Source organism: Neophocaena asiaeorientalis, unplaced genomic scaffold (assembly GCF_003031525.2).
Source record: "Neophocaena asiaeorientalis asiaeorientalis breed wild unplaced genomic scaffold, Neophocaena_asiaeorientalis_V1.1 scaffold110, whole genome shotgun sequence".
Lineage (NCBI taxonomy): Eukaryota > Metazoa > Chordata > Mammalia > Artiodactyla > Phocoenidae > Neophocaena > Neophocaena asiaeorientalis.
Genome location: NW_020175053.1, coordinates 5,793,405 through 5,812,026, shown reverse-complemented (window position 1 = coordinate 5,812,026; position 18,622 = coordinate 5,793,405). Strand labels below are relative to the sequence as shown.

Below are 18,622 nucleotides of genomic sequence, written 5' to 3'. Positions count from 1 at the left end.
TGAAGAGCCTTGCTGTTCTGTGAGGCCCACACAACCTGCCCACCCTTGTGCCCCAGAGGGTCCAACCCCCTCCCTGTCCTGCCCCGCTGAGCCCCCGTCTCATGGGCGTAGGTGGGGATGCAGGAGGCATCGCTGACCCTGGACCATGTCCCAGCATGGATGGAATTCACACGTATGACACTGAGGGAAGGAAGCCAGATGTGAAAGGGCAGGGACTGCACAGTCCATAGAGTTCAGAGCATGGGGGGGGTGGGGGACTGGCCTCACGGTTGGGCCCCCGGACTGGGCTTTCTGTGTGTGGGATTCACACGCTGAGCTCAGGGCCATCCTGCACCCAGGCTCCCGGCCCCACTCAGCCCACACTTACCGGCTGCGGCCGGTCCTGCCTCCGGCCCTGCCCCGGGTGGTGGATAAAGGACCGGGTGGAGACTCTGTAGTGGTTCAGCAGGCAGACGACAACCACGACCATCACCGTGACCACCACCACCACGACGACCACCTGGGCGAACTCCAGCTCCGCTGTGACGAAGAGGAGAGTGCGTCAGCCAGGCCCAGGGCCACCCTGCTCCCCAGACCCTCCTGGGACAGAAACGACTTCCCCCAGGCCTGCTACCCGAGAGCCCCACTGTGTGGCTAGCAGATGATGGAGGGAGGCCCAGCTGCATGGACAGACCTCATCTTTGCGGTTCTGTCCTGAGAAAGGCCTGGTCGAGCGTGTCCCACTGGCCCCATGGGACCTCCTGAAGGGCTGCGCTGTGATGGGCTGGCGTCACACAGGACACCAGGTCCAGCCCCGTGTGCACAGCATGGGCAGCCACCACACAGGGACCTTCCCCAGGGCAGGCAGCTCCTGGGTGCCATCTCCTGGGACACAAGAAGCTCTGGGGCCCCATCCCTGCCAGATCCCCCAACCCCCAGGGGGGTGGAAAGTATGATTCCCAAAGCACCTCCACGCAGGGGCCGTGTAGCACACTGGAGGGAAAAGACGCTGACAAAGAGCCCCAGCTCCGCTCTGAGAAGGCCCCACCAGGGGAGGTGATTGAGGAGACGCATCTCCATGGTCTCCAGTCCTGTGGCACCACTGGGTTCTGACCACACCGTTACAGAAGCCCGTCTAAACCGCTACCACGTGCTCCCCACTGGGCACCTTCACGGGCAGTTCGAGGAGAGGGTGCCAGCCCTCGGCTTCTCAGGGGAAGTGGAGCCCAGGGCCAAGGTCAGTCCAGACTTCCCGCTCCCGCCGGGCCGAGTGCTGCCCTGTTCTCCCCACACTTGGAACGGAGGTGGCTGTGCAGGGGGCGGGCACAGTGCAGGAAGGGCAAGAGGGGGACAGCCCTGTCTGCGGTGGTGCTGCCTGGGACGCACACACGTGTGGACACGGGCACACACACGTGCACGCACGGCACACCCTCTTGCTGCAGCAGGGCTCAGGCCACCGGCCAGTGGGTACACTGCTCTCAAGTGCAGGCTCACACCTGCGCAACGCAGGCAGGGGCTGGGTGCCGCCCCACATCCACCCCGTTGGGGTAGAGGGAGGGTCTTCCTGGGTCCCACTGTGTCCTGTCCTGTGGAGCCATCCTCCACCCCGCACACCTGATGGACAAAGACTGACAAACATGCCTGCTGGACCAGGTGGAAAGGCCAGTGGCCCCAGGCAGGGGAGGGGGTGCGCTGCAGAACAGGTGAGTGTGAGGCCTGAGGACCCCACAGCCCCCCGTGGGGAGCAGCAGGGCCCAGGCAGGTGTGGACGCACCCCTGGCTGGAGGCTGAGCAGGTGCTGGAGGCAAAGCCCCAGCAGCAGGAGGGGCGGGGCCGCTGGGCCCACATGTTAGGCTCCCCACCATAGTTTTCTTCTCTGGACGCCCAGAGGCCTCGTGACTGATGGGCAGGAGACTGCGCTTGTACTTCCTCTGGGGAGGAAGCCCCCAGGGAGCCACCCAAGTACCTCCCAGGGACGATCAGAATCTTCAAGGTGGAGTCTCCTGGAAACTGAAATCACTCTCTGTCGGAGGGTCTAGGCTGGGACTTTGCAGCTGGAGTACAGATACCAGCGTGACCTCGTTTATCCTCATGCGCTATGGGGTGTGTGACACACCTGTGAGGGAGAAACACGTCTTCACAACCCCCTGCCTTTGCAGACAACTGTCCTGTGTCCAGGACACCCTGTGTCACAAGGTGCCCACGCATCTGGACCCCAAACCTCGTCATCGACGACACAGGATGAGGCTGTGTGCGTAAGTGATGAGGGACCTGCTTTCATCACCTTGTGTTCCTGGCATCAGGCATGGGTGGGCCCAGCGTCATCATGAAGAGGTGGACTGAGGACAGACTCTGGAGCCCACTGCACAGGTGCCCACCTAGAGGACGGCTCCCGCAGGCAGGGGTGAGGCCCACCCTGGCTGCCAAGCACAAGGGGGCATCTCAGGAGATGTATGGAGGGTGAGCCACCAACCCACGGACCCCTGCTCCAGGGACAAGCAGATAGGAAGCAGGGAGTCAAGGGCGACTAATGCAGCATGAAGACTGAACCCAAAATAATGCTTTGTTTTACCAACTTTTATTTTTATTTTGTGAATGAACAGCAGAGTATTCAAAACTTGCCTTTCAGGTTAAATCGTGCCCTGGAATTGACAAATGTTTCCTCTTCTTAAGAAAACTGCTTTGCTTTTTGGATGACGATTACGACGAGGGGCCCCGCACACATCTTTGCGTGTTAATTCTTCACTGGGAGGATGTCATTCTAGGTCATCTTTTCCTGAATATGGAAGGCTATGCAGATGACCATTTGCAGCAAAACAATCAAATTACATTTTCATAATTCTATGCACATTTGGGGGTATATATGTGTTTCATTTGAAAAGCATTTTTATTATAAAAATAATGAAGACTTCTTTAAAATTCAAAGAACATAGATGGAAATAGTGTATAATGTATAAGTTCCCCTGCACAGGCCGGCAGCTCTCACTGCGACCCCCACGCCCACGCCGTCCGGGGCACAATTCACCCGTTGTGTGTATCTGTGTGTTGCCTGTTGAATAAGGGCTTTCTTCTTTTTAATGAATGGAATCACTGTACAAATATATTGTTCTTTTTTCCACTCAATACATCACAGACACCTTTAAACAAGAAAATACGTGAACCAACATCATTCCCCTGTGGTGCTGCCGGTTCCTAAACACAGAACACTGGGACTTGCATTCTCCAAGCGATGGGTGTTAGGTGGTTGGGTTTTGTTTTTTTTTCTACCATGACCAAAAGATTGTGTGTGACCCACATTTGTAAGCATCCCTATGAAAAAATTCCAAAAACGGATACAACCTTGTAAATGCTCCTCTTGTCAAGGAGAGGGCAGGGTGTCTCCTGCCTCATGGTCCCAGACCCTCGGTCCTTTCCACGTGTACTAATCTGATGGGCAAAAACACGTATCTTGTTTTAATTTGTATTTCCCTGGTTACTAGTGATTGTGATCTTTCCCTATGATTACTGGTAAATTTGTATTTTTCTTTTTCATAATATTAGTTTATTTGTAGTTTTCTCATTTATTTTATTTGTAAGCAGTCTTTACATATTATGGCTATAAATCTTTATCTGCTACATGCGTTGCAAATATTTTCTCCTGGTCTGTCACTTCTTTAAACTTTGGTGTGAGTTTCTCTGTAGATGATATAAATTTTTTTTATTTTTATGTCATCAAATATTGTCGCAATCTTTTTCCTTTATGGCTTCTAAGCTTCCCATTGATTAGGAAGGTCTTCTCTCCAGTATTCTAAAAATATTTTTCTTCCAAGATTTTTCTGTTCAGATCTTTACCTGCTCTGGATTTTATTTCTTCTGGTCTGAGACAGCATGTAGAACCCTTTATATTGTCTGATAGGCATGAATCTTCTGATCTAATATCAAACTAAAAAGTTCAGCACAAACAAGGGTAAGACAGACTTCAGCTGTGGGAAACTGTATAGAAGCTCCCACCTTTCTTTCAAAGGGAACCACCTACTCTCAGGCTGTGGTCAGCGTGCCCTGTGCCCTGGGCCCTGCTGCGTCCCTGCTGAGGCGCCAGCACCAGAAGTGTCCCCCCGTCCCCACGTGTCCAGACTGGCAGAGCTTCTTCCCCAGGCCCTCCCTCCTGCTCGGAGATCAGCCGCCCTCAAGGGCTTTGGTCCCAGGGCTGCTCTGTACCCCAACATGACCAATTACCCCAAAGAGCTCTGTGTGGATGATGTCTACCAGTCTTTACCGTATTTGAAATTAAAACTTGAAGATGTTAAATATTTATTCATTAAAAAATGAACTCACCACATGTTAACACGTTACAAAATAACTTCCCATTGCCACACTTTACACAGTGCTCACCTCTTTACTCCCAGTGGCCTCCCCTCTGCTTCACCTGCACCGGCGGGACATGTGGCTGAGGTACAAGGAGGAGGTCCTGCCTCACTGACCCCCGGGAGGGTCTTGGGGTTCCTGGGAGTCCTGTGGCCACAGTTGGAGGACGGGTGGTCCACACGGACTGATGACAGGCCCTCTAGTACAAACGCTAACGCCGGGACTCGAGATGTGCTCAGAGCAGCTCCTGGGGGCCCGGGCACAGGATGGCAGGAACCGGCCCCCAGGGCGCCACTAGCTGAGGCCGGCAGCCCTGGGTGACAGAAGCCCTTCACTTTGAACTCTGGGTGAACCAGTCCATGAAAACAGACTGCTTTTTCAAACGCTAACGACTGGAAAGTGCGAGGCTTTACTCTCTTTGGGGCTACACATACTCCCCCTCCCCCGCCCAAGAGTGGTCCAGAGTGAAAACTGGAGGAAACAGAGATGGTTCCTGGGGAGAAGCATGGTGTCATCCAGACCCAGGTCCTGTGCTACCAACAGCCCCTCCAAGCTTAGCAGGGGGTGTGTGGGCACCCCTGTCCTTCCACGGTCTCCTTCACTTTAAGCAGGAACATCCTACTAAAAACACCTCATAAAAGGCGAACTGTAAAGACCACACGTGGCAGGACATCTGAAGCTGGGATGGTAGGTGGGAAGGGGCTCAGAGACCCCCAAAGCCAGCTGCTACCCCCACATACATTCTGTAGTAACAGTGACAGATGAGTGACTCCTGTCCCCTCTTCCTTCACGATTCCTGAGCCCCCCTCCCCCTCCTGCCACCCCGCTGTGGAGACGGCTCAGAGGCACTCAGCCCCAAAGTGTTTACCAGCCCCCCGGACGTGGCTCTGTCGCCAACGGCCTGATTTTACACCTTCTCAAGAAAATAACTTCCACAGGACAAGTAGAAGAAGCTTCACATTAAAAAACAAAAACAAAGCCCTGCATTCCCCACTTTTGAATGCAAGAATCGGATGAAATTCAGCACACCTGTTCGTCACGGTATCCGTCTCCAGATTTCTCACTTCTGGTCTCAACCACAGACGTTGCGGGGCTTCTGGGGCCCGAAGCCCAGCCACTCCCTGGACTGCAGTTAGGGCTCCCCGCGTCCTCTGAGACCACTGCCCTCCTCAGGAGCAGTTTCCCCATGCGGGCGCACACACACACCCGCCACCTCACACCGCATTCATTTCTCCCCAATTTCCCCCCAGCCCGGGAGGCCCAGGGTGCCGGCTGTGCACAGCGCTGCAGAAGGTGCGGTGAGGCCTGTCACCTGCCCCCCGGGGAACTCCCAACAGGCCCTGAAGAGCTGCACCCATGGAACAGACTCGAGCCCACCACGGCTTCCCGAGAACCAAGGGGGCACCCAGCCCTGGGCCCGGGTGACACAGAAGTGTGGCAGGTTGCACAGGATGGCAGGAACCGGCCCCCAGGGCGCCACTAGCTGAGGCCGGCAGCCCTGGGTGACAGAAGCCCTTCACTTTGAACTCTGGGTGAACCAGTCCATGAAAACAGACTGCTTTTTCAAACGCTAACGACTGGAAAGTGCGAGGCTTTACTCTCTTTGGGGCTACACATACTCCCCCTCCCCCGCCCAAGAGTGGTCCAGAGTGAAAACTGGAGGAAACAGAGATGGTTCCTGGGGAGAAGCATGGTGTCATCCAGACCCAGGTCCTGTGCTACCAACAGCCCCTCCAAGCTTAGCAGGGGGTGTGTGGGCACCCCTGTCCTTCCACGGTCTCCTTCACTTTAAGCAGGAACATCCTACTAAAAACACCTCATAAAAGGCGAACTGTAAAGACCACACGTGGCAGGACATCTGAAGCTGGGATGGTAGGTGGGAAGGGGCTCAGAGACCCCCAAAGCCAGCTGCTACCCCCACATACATTCTGTAGTAACAGTGACAGATGAGTGACTCCTGTCCCCTCTTCCTTCACGATTCCTGAGCCCCCCTCCCCCTCCTGCCACCCCGCTGTGGAGACGGCTCAGAGGCACTCAGCCCCAAAGTGTTTACCAGCCCCCCGGACGTGGCTCTGTCGCCAACGGCCTGATTTTACACCTTCTCAAGAAAATAACTTCCACAGGACAAGTAGAAGAAGCTTCACATTAAAAAACAAAAACAAAGCCCTGCATTCCCCACTTTTGAATGCAAGAATCGGATGAAATTCAGCACACCTGTTCGTCACGGTATCCGTCTCCAGATTTCTCACTTCTGGTCTCAACCACAGACGTTGCGGGGCTTCTGGGGCCCGAAGCCCAGCCACTCCCTGGACTGCAGTTAGGGCTCCCCGCGTCCTCTGAGACCACTGCCCTCCTCAGGAGCAGTTTCCCCATGCGGGCGCACACACACACCCGCCACCTCACACCGCATTCATTTCTCCCCAATTTCCCCCCAGCCCGGGAGGCCCAGGGTGCCGGCTGTGCACAGCGCTGCAGAAGGTGCGGTGAGGCCTGTCACCTGCCCCCCGGGGAACTCCCAACAGGCCCTGAAGAGCTGCACCCATGGAACAGACTCGAGCCCACCACGGCTTCCCGAGAACCAAGGGGGCACCCAGCCCTGGGCCCGGGTGACACAGAAGTGTGGCAGGTGGGGCCCTGCTGCCTCTCCCGCCCTGTCCGCCCGCGCCCCGGCCCCGCAGGATGTGGCGGGGGAGGGGATGTGCAATGGGGGTACACGGAAAGGAAGGGTGGGGAGGCCAGGGGAAGAAGAGAATGAATTCTGGAAGAACTATTAAAAACAAGTATACAGGAACCATAGCATTCTGAGAAAATAATAGGATCCCTCAGGGTTTCCAAATTTTCAAAATGGAGTCTGGACACAGCCCACTGGGCAGTTCTTGATTCCAACAACTACCGACGTCAGCAGAAGGACGCCAAAAAGCAGGCCATGAAGGGAAGACTTTTAGACCAAAGTCAAATGTTCACGCCCCCTGCTTTCCAGGGGCTGTAGGCTGATGATGCTGTAGTGATGAGTCACTGCCACCCAACCAGGGGTTTTACAGCATCGCGTCTCAAGTTCACAAGAAGACATCTCAGACCCTGATTTCATCTCTCACAGTGACAGGGACAAGGTGATGATGGCATCTCCCTATTTTTATGGAGACGTCTCCAAGAAACTCCAGGCTGCGTGGAGAATTCCAGCAGCAAGAGAAGCACATCGTCCAGGGAGAAGCTGGGCTGACTCTGCCAGAGGCACGAGTGTCTGGGCTATTTTTAAAGAACACGGGGCCTGGCTCTGCTGCCTGAGGCTCCCAACACGACACTCGCTTCTGCTTTCGGGAGGGTGGACCCCCCATTCCACGAGGCCTGTCCCCCAATGAACGCATCATCCTCCACACACACCCTCTTCTCAACATTTAACTACTCTGAAGCCCCAGATGTACAGTTTATGCCCTTACAGCCCTGATAATGGGGCGGGGGGCAGGCGGACACCTTGGCCTCACTCAGAGGAGGCATCACACAAAACACGGTGACGTCACAAGACCTGGGGTTGCTGTCCCCACCCCCCATGGCAGCACCCCCATCGCTCCCCCAAGTGCTGGAAACTACAGGGATGTGGAGACCCCAGGGCTGCCCTCCAGGTGGCTTCTCCCAGGCCCCCATGTCCACTGGGGCACAGGAACTGTGCCCTGTCCCCCTGGGCATGGGTGTGGTGATGACAGCCTTGGGGTGTCTTACTCTTACGGCTCTGTGACACTTGTAAAGTGCTAGATGTTCCTAAAGGCCAGTGAATTCTTTCCCAGATCCTATAGACATGGGGCAGTGGGGGGCAGGAAGACTGTGGGAGCAGGGGGTGGAGTCTACAGACTAAAATTGCCTCAAGTCTGTGAACTCAGTATAAAAATACTCTTGGAGACTTTAGCGGCTGAATGAAAATTCACACTCATTAAACACTGTGGTCAAGGAGGGAAATTCAGCCTGTGTTACATGAATAACTTCACAGTTTGAAGTTCAGAAGGCAAAACAGTTAAGAGCCATCATCAGGATGGTCATATTCCATACTTTGAATTTTCTTTTCCTTGGGGTGGGCTGGCTATTCGCATCCATCCTACGACAAGCAGAACAACACAAGGGGCAAAGAGCCACCCCCATAAACCCCAGCTACGGTGCCACCCTGGCTTCCGCTTCCTTCAGACACCTCCTCACGGCCCCTTAAGAGCGGACTTGCAGCCCCGGCCCAGCGCCAGCATGGAGAGACCCTGGGACACATCGCGCTCTGTTGCGGGGTCCCTGGCAGGCAGCACACCTCAGGGCTCGTGACAGACAAAGCGAGGAAGAAATGCCACCTGCTCTGGACAGTGTTGGCACAGAACCGCACTCCACCAAACCCTCGCTGACAAATTCCGCGCTGCTCAGGTTCTGCTAAAGCCTCTTACCTGTAAACACCATCCCGCCATCCCGCTATGCTGTTACTACTCCGCGGGACCCCCATGGTTAATAAAAGTTACTGTTTCTATTCATATGTTTACCTAAAATGTCTTGCCTGATAATAGAAGTGGGAGGTGACACCTACTGTCTGTGGGAGGAGAGAGGGGAGCCGAGCACAGGGATGGCACAGGGCCTCTGGGGCAGGTGTGCCTGCACCACACCTGCTGACTCCAGGCCAAGGCTGGGGGACGTGGACGCACCAGCGGGCAGGCGGTGACAGTTGCAATGCGAGTCCATCCAGCTAGAAGAGCATCTTTCTAATCTACTGAGGTTCAAGCAGGCGCCCGATACAGCTCTTCATGCATTTTATAATCTAGAGCTTCATGATCTCTTCAGAAAGAAATTTAGTTAAATATGTTCCCATCAAAGATGATTGACAGGATTTTCTGAAAACACAGAAGAGGACTAAGCAATTACAAACCTTTTAAACGTCTATCCCTTTGCTATCAATAGGGGAAAATGCATACATAAAACCATAATTTCCTCCACAGCGTTCACTTAAAATCCACCCTCACCTCCACCCCCACATCATTAATTTAGGAAAGTGTATCAGGAAGAAACACAGCTGCACAAGTCCCCGCCTTGTTCACGGTTAAGAGCAGTCACGTCTGAGGGCTCCCCAGCTGGCATCCATCTGTCTGTCCGTCTCTCCCTGTCAGGGTCACGGTTCTCCCTTCCTAACCTCTACTGTTACTGCACTGCTGACCTGAGAAACTGCCCAATAACCCCCCACATCCTGAGAAATGCACCTTTCCTTTAAAATGCTGTTTTCAAAGAGTCAGGGTGAAAAAAACAGAACCCACACGTGTGGCAGCAAGTGACAGAATTTCCAGGGGAGGTTTCAGCCTCAGGCACAGAGCATCTGAACAAACAAAACTCCAAACTGACAACCGTGTGCACGGTGCTCCTCCCGCTACAGGAACCAAAGAGCCTAGAGCACACCTTCCTCAGGAGGGCCAGCCCTGCAGGGCTCCCAGGGTGACAGACCCTCCAGGCAGACGCCAGCTTCTCTGGAGAGAGTTTCTACTCTTCTCAGCTCTGTCCTCAGACCAAACTCTGAGAACCACCGCAAGCCCAAGAGCAGCCTCCCCGGCTGGTCTGGAATGTACCTTTTTTCAAGACTAGGTTTTTAAATGGGGCTTCCTTCAGGGTACCATTGCCCAGGGGCTCAGTGGACATAATCAGTCCTCTGCCAAGGGTCCTGCCCTGACGCAGTGGGAGGGGGCTGTCTGCCTGTCCCCACCTCACCTCATCACATCATATCGGCGCCCAGCCCGGGTGCCAGACTCAAGCGCTGTGGCTCCACCCACAGGCCATGGCCACCAATTATCAACAGCCGCCCAGGAATCAGGACTGTGGCGGGAAGCAGGGTGTCACAGGGTCTCGGAGCGCCCTGCCCCCCAGGGCAGCTGACCACCCGGCGACAGGCTGACAACACAAAGCAAGGGCCCGCCTGCACCAGCCGCCTGGCCTCCCTCGGGCCAGACAAGGCAGAAAAGGGGGAACCTGCCCGTCAAATACCACACTCCTGCCCTTGATCTCCGCTAGAAGCTCGCCGAGTTGGAGAAGTGGAGAGAGCGCCCACGGAGCGCTAACCTTGGCAGGTTGGGTCCCCTGGCTGCGTGAGCACGGCATCCCTCCCGCAGCCCAGAGCCTGGCCAACCGGCTCCTCGTGCCCCAGGGCCGCTCGCTGCTGAGAGCAGCTGTAAGGCCCCTGTGGCTAAGCTCTGGCAGCCGCAGCCCAGCTGGCAAAGTCTCCCCCGCCACGCGTCTCTCTCTCTCTCCTTTCTCCACCCCCCACCCCCGCCTCAGGGAGCACAAACAGACCACAGAGAAGTGATACAGTGAGGACTCTCCTTACTACCCAGTGTTACTTTACAAGAACCACAGGTAATGAGAAGAACAGACCTTGTCCCCGGAGGAGACTTCTCCCTCTCCCCACAGTCTAGACAGCTTGTTTCATGCACAGAAAATACCTCCAGTGGTTCTGCTACCCTGGGGCTGCGGGGGAAAGGGCATCAGGCCAGCCCCCGCCCAGTAACGCCGCTACAAGCACTGCTCAGGGCCCAGAAGAGCCTCTGTTTTCCTTATTTAGGGCAAACAGCGATGGCACGTGGGCCATAGGACGTGTGGTCAAAGCAAAACTAAACTCTGTTGGAACGACCAGCAGAGAAACAGGACAGTGAATTCGGCCCCGCCCCATGGTCAGCCGTCAGGGGCTTGATGTCCACCGGTCCCGGGTCGGCCAGAGACACCACCCCTCTGTTCTAGCTACTGGGGACAGGCAGGGAAGGTACAAAAGGATCATCTAGAAGATTTTTCAGAGATTTCACGTGGATAAAAGAAATGGGAATTTCAGTAGGAAAATTAACAGTTGTACACATTTGCAAGTGTCACTCAACACAGCCTGACTTTTCTTTTTTTTTTTTGCGGTACACAGGCCTCTCTCACTGTTGTGGCCTCACTGTTGCGGAGCACAGGCTCCGGACGCACAGGCTCAGCGGCGGCCATGGCTCATGGGTCCAGCCGCTCTGCGGCATGTGGGATCTTCCCGGACCGGGGCACGAACCCGCATCCCCTGCATCGGCAGGTGGACTCTCAACAATTGCGCCACCAGGGAAGCCCCAGCCTGACTTTTCTTGAGCAAAAATCCTAAAACGTAACTCCCTTCCCTGTGTTACACTTTCCCTGATTTCTTCGCAGTCACAGGCTGGGTGAGGACCCTCCCCGTCCCTGCAGCTGAGGTCCTGGCCGGCAGTTCTGGTCAGCTCAGGCAGGGACGTTCATAAGACCCCAAGTGAATTGGTTCTTGAAAAGTAGGGGTTTCATCAATCTGAGACCTGAAAACCTGTTCTGTCCTTTGCTGAGGGACATAATTGCATGTTGAAATGGTTGCAAAGAGTCCACTTTGGGGTTTAACATTATTTATTTATTTATTTTTATTATTATTATTTTTTTTGAGGTACGCGGGCCTCTCACTGTTGTGGCCTCTCCCATTGTGGAGCACAGGCTCCGGACGCGCAGGCTCAGAGGCCATGGCTCATGGGCCCAGCCGCTCTGCAGCATGTGGGATCCTCCCGGACCGGGGCATGAACGCGCGTCCCCTGCATCGGCAGGCGGACTCTCAACCACTGTGCCACCAGGAAAGCCCTGACATTATTTAAGATGTATATTTCATGCATCAAAACAATCAACATTTTTTCATTTTTGGTGGCTGCTGGGCCCCCTCTGCCTTTACACACCCACTTGTTGGGCTGGCTTCCTCACCACGGGGCATTTGGAGGCAGGGGAGTCTATCTAAATTAAGCTCCTTGTGCATTTTGTTTAATCGTTTAAAAATCACTTAAACAGGCTTGTCTTTATGGATGGCAGGCACCCACACCCCAGAGCAGGTGCACGCTGTCTGGCTGCGCCTGGCCGAGGAGAGCCCAGCAGGGCCGGTCTGGCCTGTGAGCCTCGCTGCCTGGTTGATGCGGGCCTGGCCCCTCTCCTTGGCCTCAGTGAAGACTGGCAGGGCTAAGCCTCAGGAACTGGTTTCACTTTTGTTCCTCTGCCCTTTTAAGCAGTGGCCTCAGGAGGACGCTTCGGGAGGAACGCAGGACTGCCTGACCTGATCCAGCAGTCCGGCCCTAACAGTCACTCACTCCCGCTGACCCTGACAACATGTTTTTAGCTGACAGGTGCCAGGATTTCTTCTCCCTTCACTCAGAGAACACAGCAGCACCCATGCGAGAAGGGTGTGGGGAAAGTGCTCAGCTGAACACAAACACACAAGCAGGAAAGTGTAAAACCACGTGCGGCCAAGAACTCTTTCCTCCCTCCTCACTGTACATGTACATCTTTAAAATGAGTGCTCTGACGGGCTGATTTCACTAATGTGACAAAACGTCTCCAAGCTGCCTGAGGCTGCCTATGTGCAGCGAGGCCCTGGAGACGGTGCCAGGAAGGGGCACCTAAGACACACACTTTCACGAGGGGCTGTGATGGCAACCAGGACCAAAGCCTCTGCCTTCATCCCCAAGGTTCCCTCTGCAAAGGTCCTCCATTCATTGATCCGTGTGACACATACACACCACGTGGACAGTCCTTAGGAGGAAACGTATGGACCTTGAACGTGACTGGCAGGCAGGCATTCGCTGTCGGGTGGACTCGTCCTAGGTTCTGTCTGCAGACAACTGCTGATCTAAGGAACTGAATAAGCTCCAGGCATTGGCTTCCAGCCAAGATCCAAACATGACAAGAGGAGTGACCTGAATCGCCAAACGAGGCAGCACAGGGCAGGGATTTTACCTCAGAGCTCATAAGCTTCAGAGAAAATCTCGGGTGGCAAAGAGCTGCTCTGCTAGGCCAGAGTCTCTGTCACAGAGAACCTGGGTCGGCGTCCAGCCTGGTCCAATCTTCCCATTTACTCACCATGGGCGTCTCGGCCCTGCCTCCTGTGTCCCCACCAAGTTCCACACCCCATGGGTGTCCCACAGAGACTTTCACAGGTAAACACCATTTGGAGAGTTAGGAATGTCTTTACGTGGCTGCATAGCAAATTAGCATCTGTAAACCTTCAGGAAGAGGCACTGCTCAGTTCTAGGTACTTTCAAGCAGGGCACATCACCTCATTCCCACCTTACAGGGGAAGGAGCGAGGCTCGGGGAGGTGAGCATGTTGTCCAAGGTTCAAGGGCTGCCGAGAGGCAGGCTGGGAGCTCAGAATCCCCAATCACAAATGAAGGGCCCTGAAACTAACCGGAGGAGGTCAGCAGATCGCTGTGGACTTACTTGTATTCCTTTGAGGCCCTAACTTGCAAAACCATGTTAAAGATTCTGTATCTCTACATGTTGCCAGAGGCCCTTGGAGCCACTTACGTGTCTCGTATGCCTGTTAACGCGACTCCAGTAAGAGTCGATGCCTCTGTCCATTACAAATTCCCGTTCTCTGAGGTTTATGACTACGCTGTAAAATTCTGCCCTGAGATGAAATTTTCCACATAAAACTTAAGCCCTGGAATTTGGCCTTTAAAAAACAAAACAGTACATTTTAGTAAGTTTGCGACAAAGTCATGAATGAGGATTTTAAAAGAACACAAACTTTATATTCCTGCAGACTCAAAACACAGTAATAGTTTATTTGATATTTGTGGACGTCAGCCTATAGCAGGGAATAATTCACTAATGTATTCTTAGTGCTTAAAAAACTGCAACACAGAGAAGTTCTTATATAGCAATGTGAATGCCCTATACGTGCTCTGACCACAGCACCTGACGCCCCTCATTTTGTAGAAATGTCATGCAGCATGACAGAGCTAGCAAGCTGACGGCGGATTAAACATTTATTAAATAAATCAGTCTAAATTAAATAGTTTCCTAACATGCAACGATACCCCTATATTAACAGACCATGGAGTTTACCTACACACTGTTGATGCTACTATGGTACTTTTTCCCTCTATTGGAAAAAAAAAATTACTGTTATTCTGCGTTTATGGCAGTATTGATTTTCACAACAGCTAAGCTACTCCCTACTAAGTGGCTTTTACTCCTGTGAGAACAGCAGCTACTCTTGCAAACCCAGAAGAAAATGGAAAGCAGTATGAAGTCTTTATAGTGGATAAATTCAGGGCAGTTAGACCCCAGTCTGGGTTCCAGTCCTGCCACCTGACTCTATCAGCTGTGAAGCCCATTTCCTCATCCGTAAAATGAGGCTAAGAGTCCTCCATCAAACAGCCGTTGGGAAGGTGAAATAAAACAACCCATCTAAGCCTTGTACTCAAAGTGTGGTCCAAGGAGCTGGTTAGAAATGCAGGATCTCGGGCACCACCCCTACCCTGGCTCAACCAGAGCGTGCGTTTAAACAAAACCCCCAGGTTGCTTCTGAAACTTTGGACCAATCCAAACTCCTCATTTGGATTAAATTAGCAAACTGGGGCTCGGAGAATCTGTGACCTGTACACACCACACAGAGGAAACAAGGCAGAATCAGGGCCTAAGTGATTGCTACTCAACACAATTTTCAAGAGTGGTGCTCAGCACGCTGTGTGCACATGTGTAAACTGGGCATGCTGCGAGGGCAGCCCTGGTCCACAGGGCAGGTGTTTCCCGCTGTCCTCCCACCGTGCTGACCCATCACACCCTTTGGGCGGACGGTGCTGTCAGGGCTCACGAGAACGGCACAGCCAACCAGCTTGTGGTAACAGAGGCTATGGTGTCGGAATACAATTTCTGGGATATTTAGCACTCTTAATAAGAACTCCAAAAGTCCCTCAGGAAAGAAGAAAGAATTCTAATTTTGCCTCTGGAAAAACTCAATTGCCAGAAGCAGACTCTTTCTAAAGACAGAATTATGCAGCTGCCATCGGTCCACCCCTATGAACCGGCCTAGCTCTCTCACCAGCCTCCCCAGCCTGAGAAAGCCAAACACCAGGAAAGTAGAGTCCTGGCTGGAAAGTTCCAGAAACAGCTTCCACGTCTGCTGCATGCGTTCTGCCAGTGGTCAGCTCAGGGCACCCCCAAGCTGCCTTCCCCACCAGCAGGGCTGTGTGGTGGTGCCCTCACAAAACTGACACCAGGGTCAAGGGAGGCTCTAAACTGACACCAGGGTCAAGGGAGGCCCTTTCAAGAGGTGGTGGAAATGGTCTGCTCTGCCACTTCACATTTCAGGTGAAAGGTATATGTATCGTAGTTTAAAACACACTGAATATTTTAATATTTAAAATATTCAAAGTGGCTATTCAGAAAAATGTTTTATTTTGCTTTTCAAATATATTACATTTCTCAATTTCATCCAAAAGCTGGAAGGCTGAAAAACCTTTACAGGTCTGGGCGGGCCACAACTATGGTATAACTCAGATCCTAGACACAACTATGCCAGTTCCCACAGAACTCTGACTGTCCCTGAAGAGCCGGCACCCACTGCGTTAGCCTGCACTCCACGTGGGTGCCGTGACTCTGCACACACAGCTGTGGCACGTGCGTGTCCACGTTTGGTGTGTGTTGTTGCTAAATTACAGGGCAGCGCTGGGATCACTACTCTGGAAGATTCTAAGGCAGTGGTCACTCCGCAACCACAAGCCTTTCTCGGAGGATCTGAATGTGGAGAGACGTGCCCGCAATTGTCTCTGGGGCTCCTCTTCATCTTGCTTATAAATTCTGGGACGTGTCCAGACAGTTCTGAGACCTTTTAGGTTCCTGGTTTTGGCAAAAGCATTAATTTCTTCAAAAGTTGAGATAAAGTCATGGCACATTCCAGGGTTTTAGTTACTGTGTTAAGAGCACAGGCCAAACACTGGAAAAATCACAGGCCAAAATACCGAGTTAACCTCAGTCTCCCCAGACTGGACACCTGCCCTCTGCTCTCACCCTCGGCTCCTCCAGCCCCGCGAGTCACACAGATGCGCCAAGACAAGAAGCACGGCTCTCCGGTCTCAGTCACCTTTGAAAACGGGAGGTCAGTCCAGAGCCGAGCAGTGACCACACGCCAGTCAGTGTGAGGGGACAGGGGTACAAAGAGAGACACAGCTGTCCTCTTCCTTGTCCAGGTGAGTGGGTGGGTGGGTGAGGGTCCCGTGGGAGCAGCACAAAGCAGGACACTTAACCTAAACAACCACATAAACCCTGCACGACGGGCACGGTGCTTCCTTTGTGTCAGGCAGTATTCCAATGCACTCGACTCGTTTAATCAAGCCAGGGAACCCCTACGAGTGTCTTAGGAGACCGAGGACACGTGACTGCCCGTCTCACAGAGAGAGAACGTGTGACCTGCGCGGTGTCACACAGTGACTGTGGCCGTGCCGGGACCTGAACCAGAAGTCTCCCCTGGGATCTACTCCTGACCACCTGTCAGAATGGCTCTGCTCATGGCAGGTCCCAGGATGACCCCTGAGCCAAATCCTATTTTTAGAAGGGCCCTGGTATACAAGCCCCGTGTAGAAGATTCAAGGAATGAATCACCCCTCTGAGACCCAGGCTCCTGAGAGGGCTGGAGTTGCACAGACAGAACCTTGACCTCCAGCAGTGGAGAAGAGAGTCTGCACACCTCAGGGGAGACAGTGCTGGACGCAGAATGAACTGTACCCGTGAGCATTTCCTTGCTGTTAAGTTAGACCTGCCCTCCAGTAAATTAAGTATCTATCTTACAAATGTAAAAAGGATTATAATGGAATATACATAAACAACTGTATGCCAACAAATTAGACAACAGATAAAACGGGAAAATTCCTAGAAAGGCACTACCAAAACTGACTCAAGAAGAAATAGAAAATCTGAATAGACTTATAAAAAGAGATTAAATTAGTAATTTCATAACTTCCCACAAAGAAAAGCCCAGGCTAAATGACTTTATTGGTGAATTTTACCAAATATTTAAAGAAGAATTAACACTAAGTCTTTACAAATTCTTCTGAAAAATATAAAAGGAGAAAACACTTCTCAATTCATCCTATGAGATGATAACAAAACCATAAAAAGACATCACAGGAACAGAAAATCACAAATTAGATGCAAAAATGTTCAACAAAGGTACAGCCACTATGGAGAACAGTATGGAGGTTCCTTAAAAAACTACAAATAGAACTACCATATGACACAGCAATCCCACTACTGGGCATATACCCTGAGAAAACCATAATTCAAAAAGAGTCATGTACCAAAATGTTCATTGCAGCTCTATTTACAATAGCCCAGAGATGGAAACAACCTAAGTGCCCATCATCGGATGAATGGATAAAGAAGATGTGGCACATATATACAATGGAATATTACTCAGCCATAAAAAGAAACGAAATTGAGCTATTTGTAATGAGGTGGATAGACCTAGAGTCTGTCATACAGAGTGAACTAAGTCAGAAAGAGAAAGACAAATACCGTATGCTAACACATATATATGGAATTTAAGAAAAAAAAATGTCATGAAGAACCTAGGGGTAAGACAGGAATAAAGACACAGACTTAATGGAGAACAGACTTGAGGGTATGGGGAGGGGGAAGGGTGAGCTGTGACAAAGCGAGAGAGAGCTATGGACATATATACACTACCAAACATAAGGGAGATAGCTAGTGGGAAGTAGCCGCATAGCACAGGGAGATCAGCTCGGTGTTTTGTGACGGCCTAGAGGGGTGGGATAGGGAGGGTGGGAGGGAGGGAGACGCAAGAGGGAAGAGATATGGGAACATATGTATATGTATAACTGATTCACTTTGTTATAAAGCAGAAACTAACACACCATTGTAAAGGAATTATACCCCAATAAAGATGTTTAAAAAAAAAAAGTATCAGTGGGAGACAAAAATAAAATTGCTTTTCTTATTATAAAAAAAAATGTTCAACAAAATACTAGCAAACTGAATCCAGCAATATATAAAAAGGATTATGCATCATGACCCACTGGGATTTATTCTAGGACTGCAAGGTTGGCTTAACACCCAAAAATCAATTAAAGTGATACACTACTATCAATAAACAAAGGACAAAAACCACATGATCATCTCAAAAGATATGGAGAAAATATTTGGCAAAACTCCAATACCCTTTAATCATAAAAACACTCAACAAACCCGGAATAGAAGGGCATCTATAAAAAGTTCATAGCTAATATCATACTTAGTGGTGAAAAGTTGGCTTTCTAACTAGATCAGGAATAAGACAAGGATCTCCACTCTTGCCACTCCTATTCAACATTTTAATGGAGGTTCTAGCCAGGGAAAGTAGCAGCAGAAAGAAATAAAAGTTATCAAGATTAAGAAGGAAGAAGTAAAGCTATCTGTATTTACAGATGACATGATCTTGTATGTGAAAAATCCTATGGAATCCACTAAAAAACTGTTAAAACTAATAGGCCCATCAA

At 51.8% G+C, this 18,622-nt stretch overlaps 1 protein-coding gene across 1 annotated transcript in view; it reads right to left on the bottom strand.

Moving 5' to 3' along the window:
* LDLRAD4 (low density lipoprotein receptor class A domain containing 4) overlaps positions 1-18,622 on the bottom strand; it is a 297,425-nt gene that overhangs the window by 20,305 nt on the left and 258,498 nt on the right. Inside the window, 1 exon segment of the mRNA XM_024763876.1 lies at positions 368-519. Within this exon segment, the coding sequence (XP_024619644.1) occupies positions 368-519 (152 nt within the window).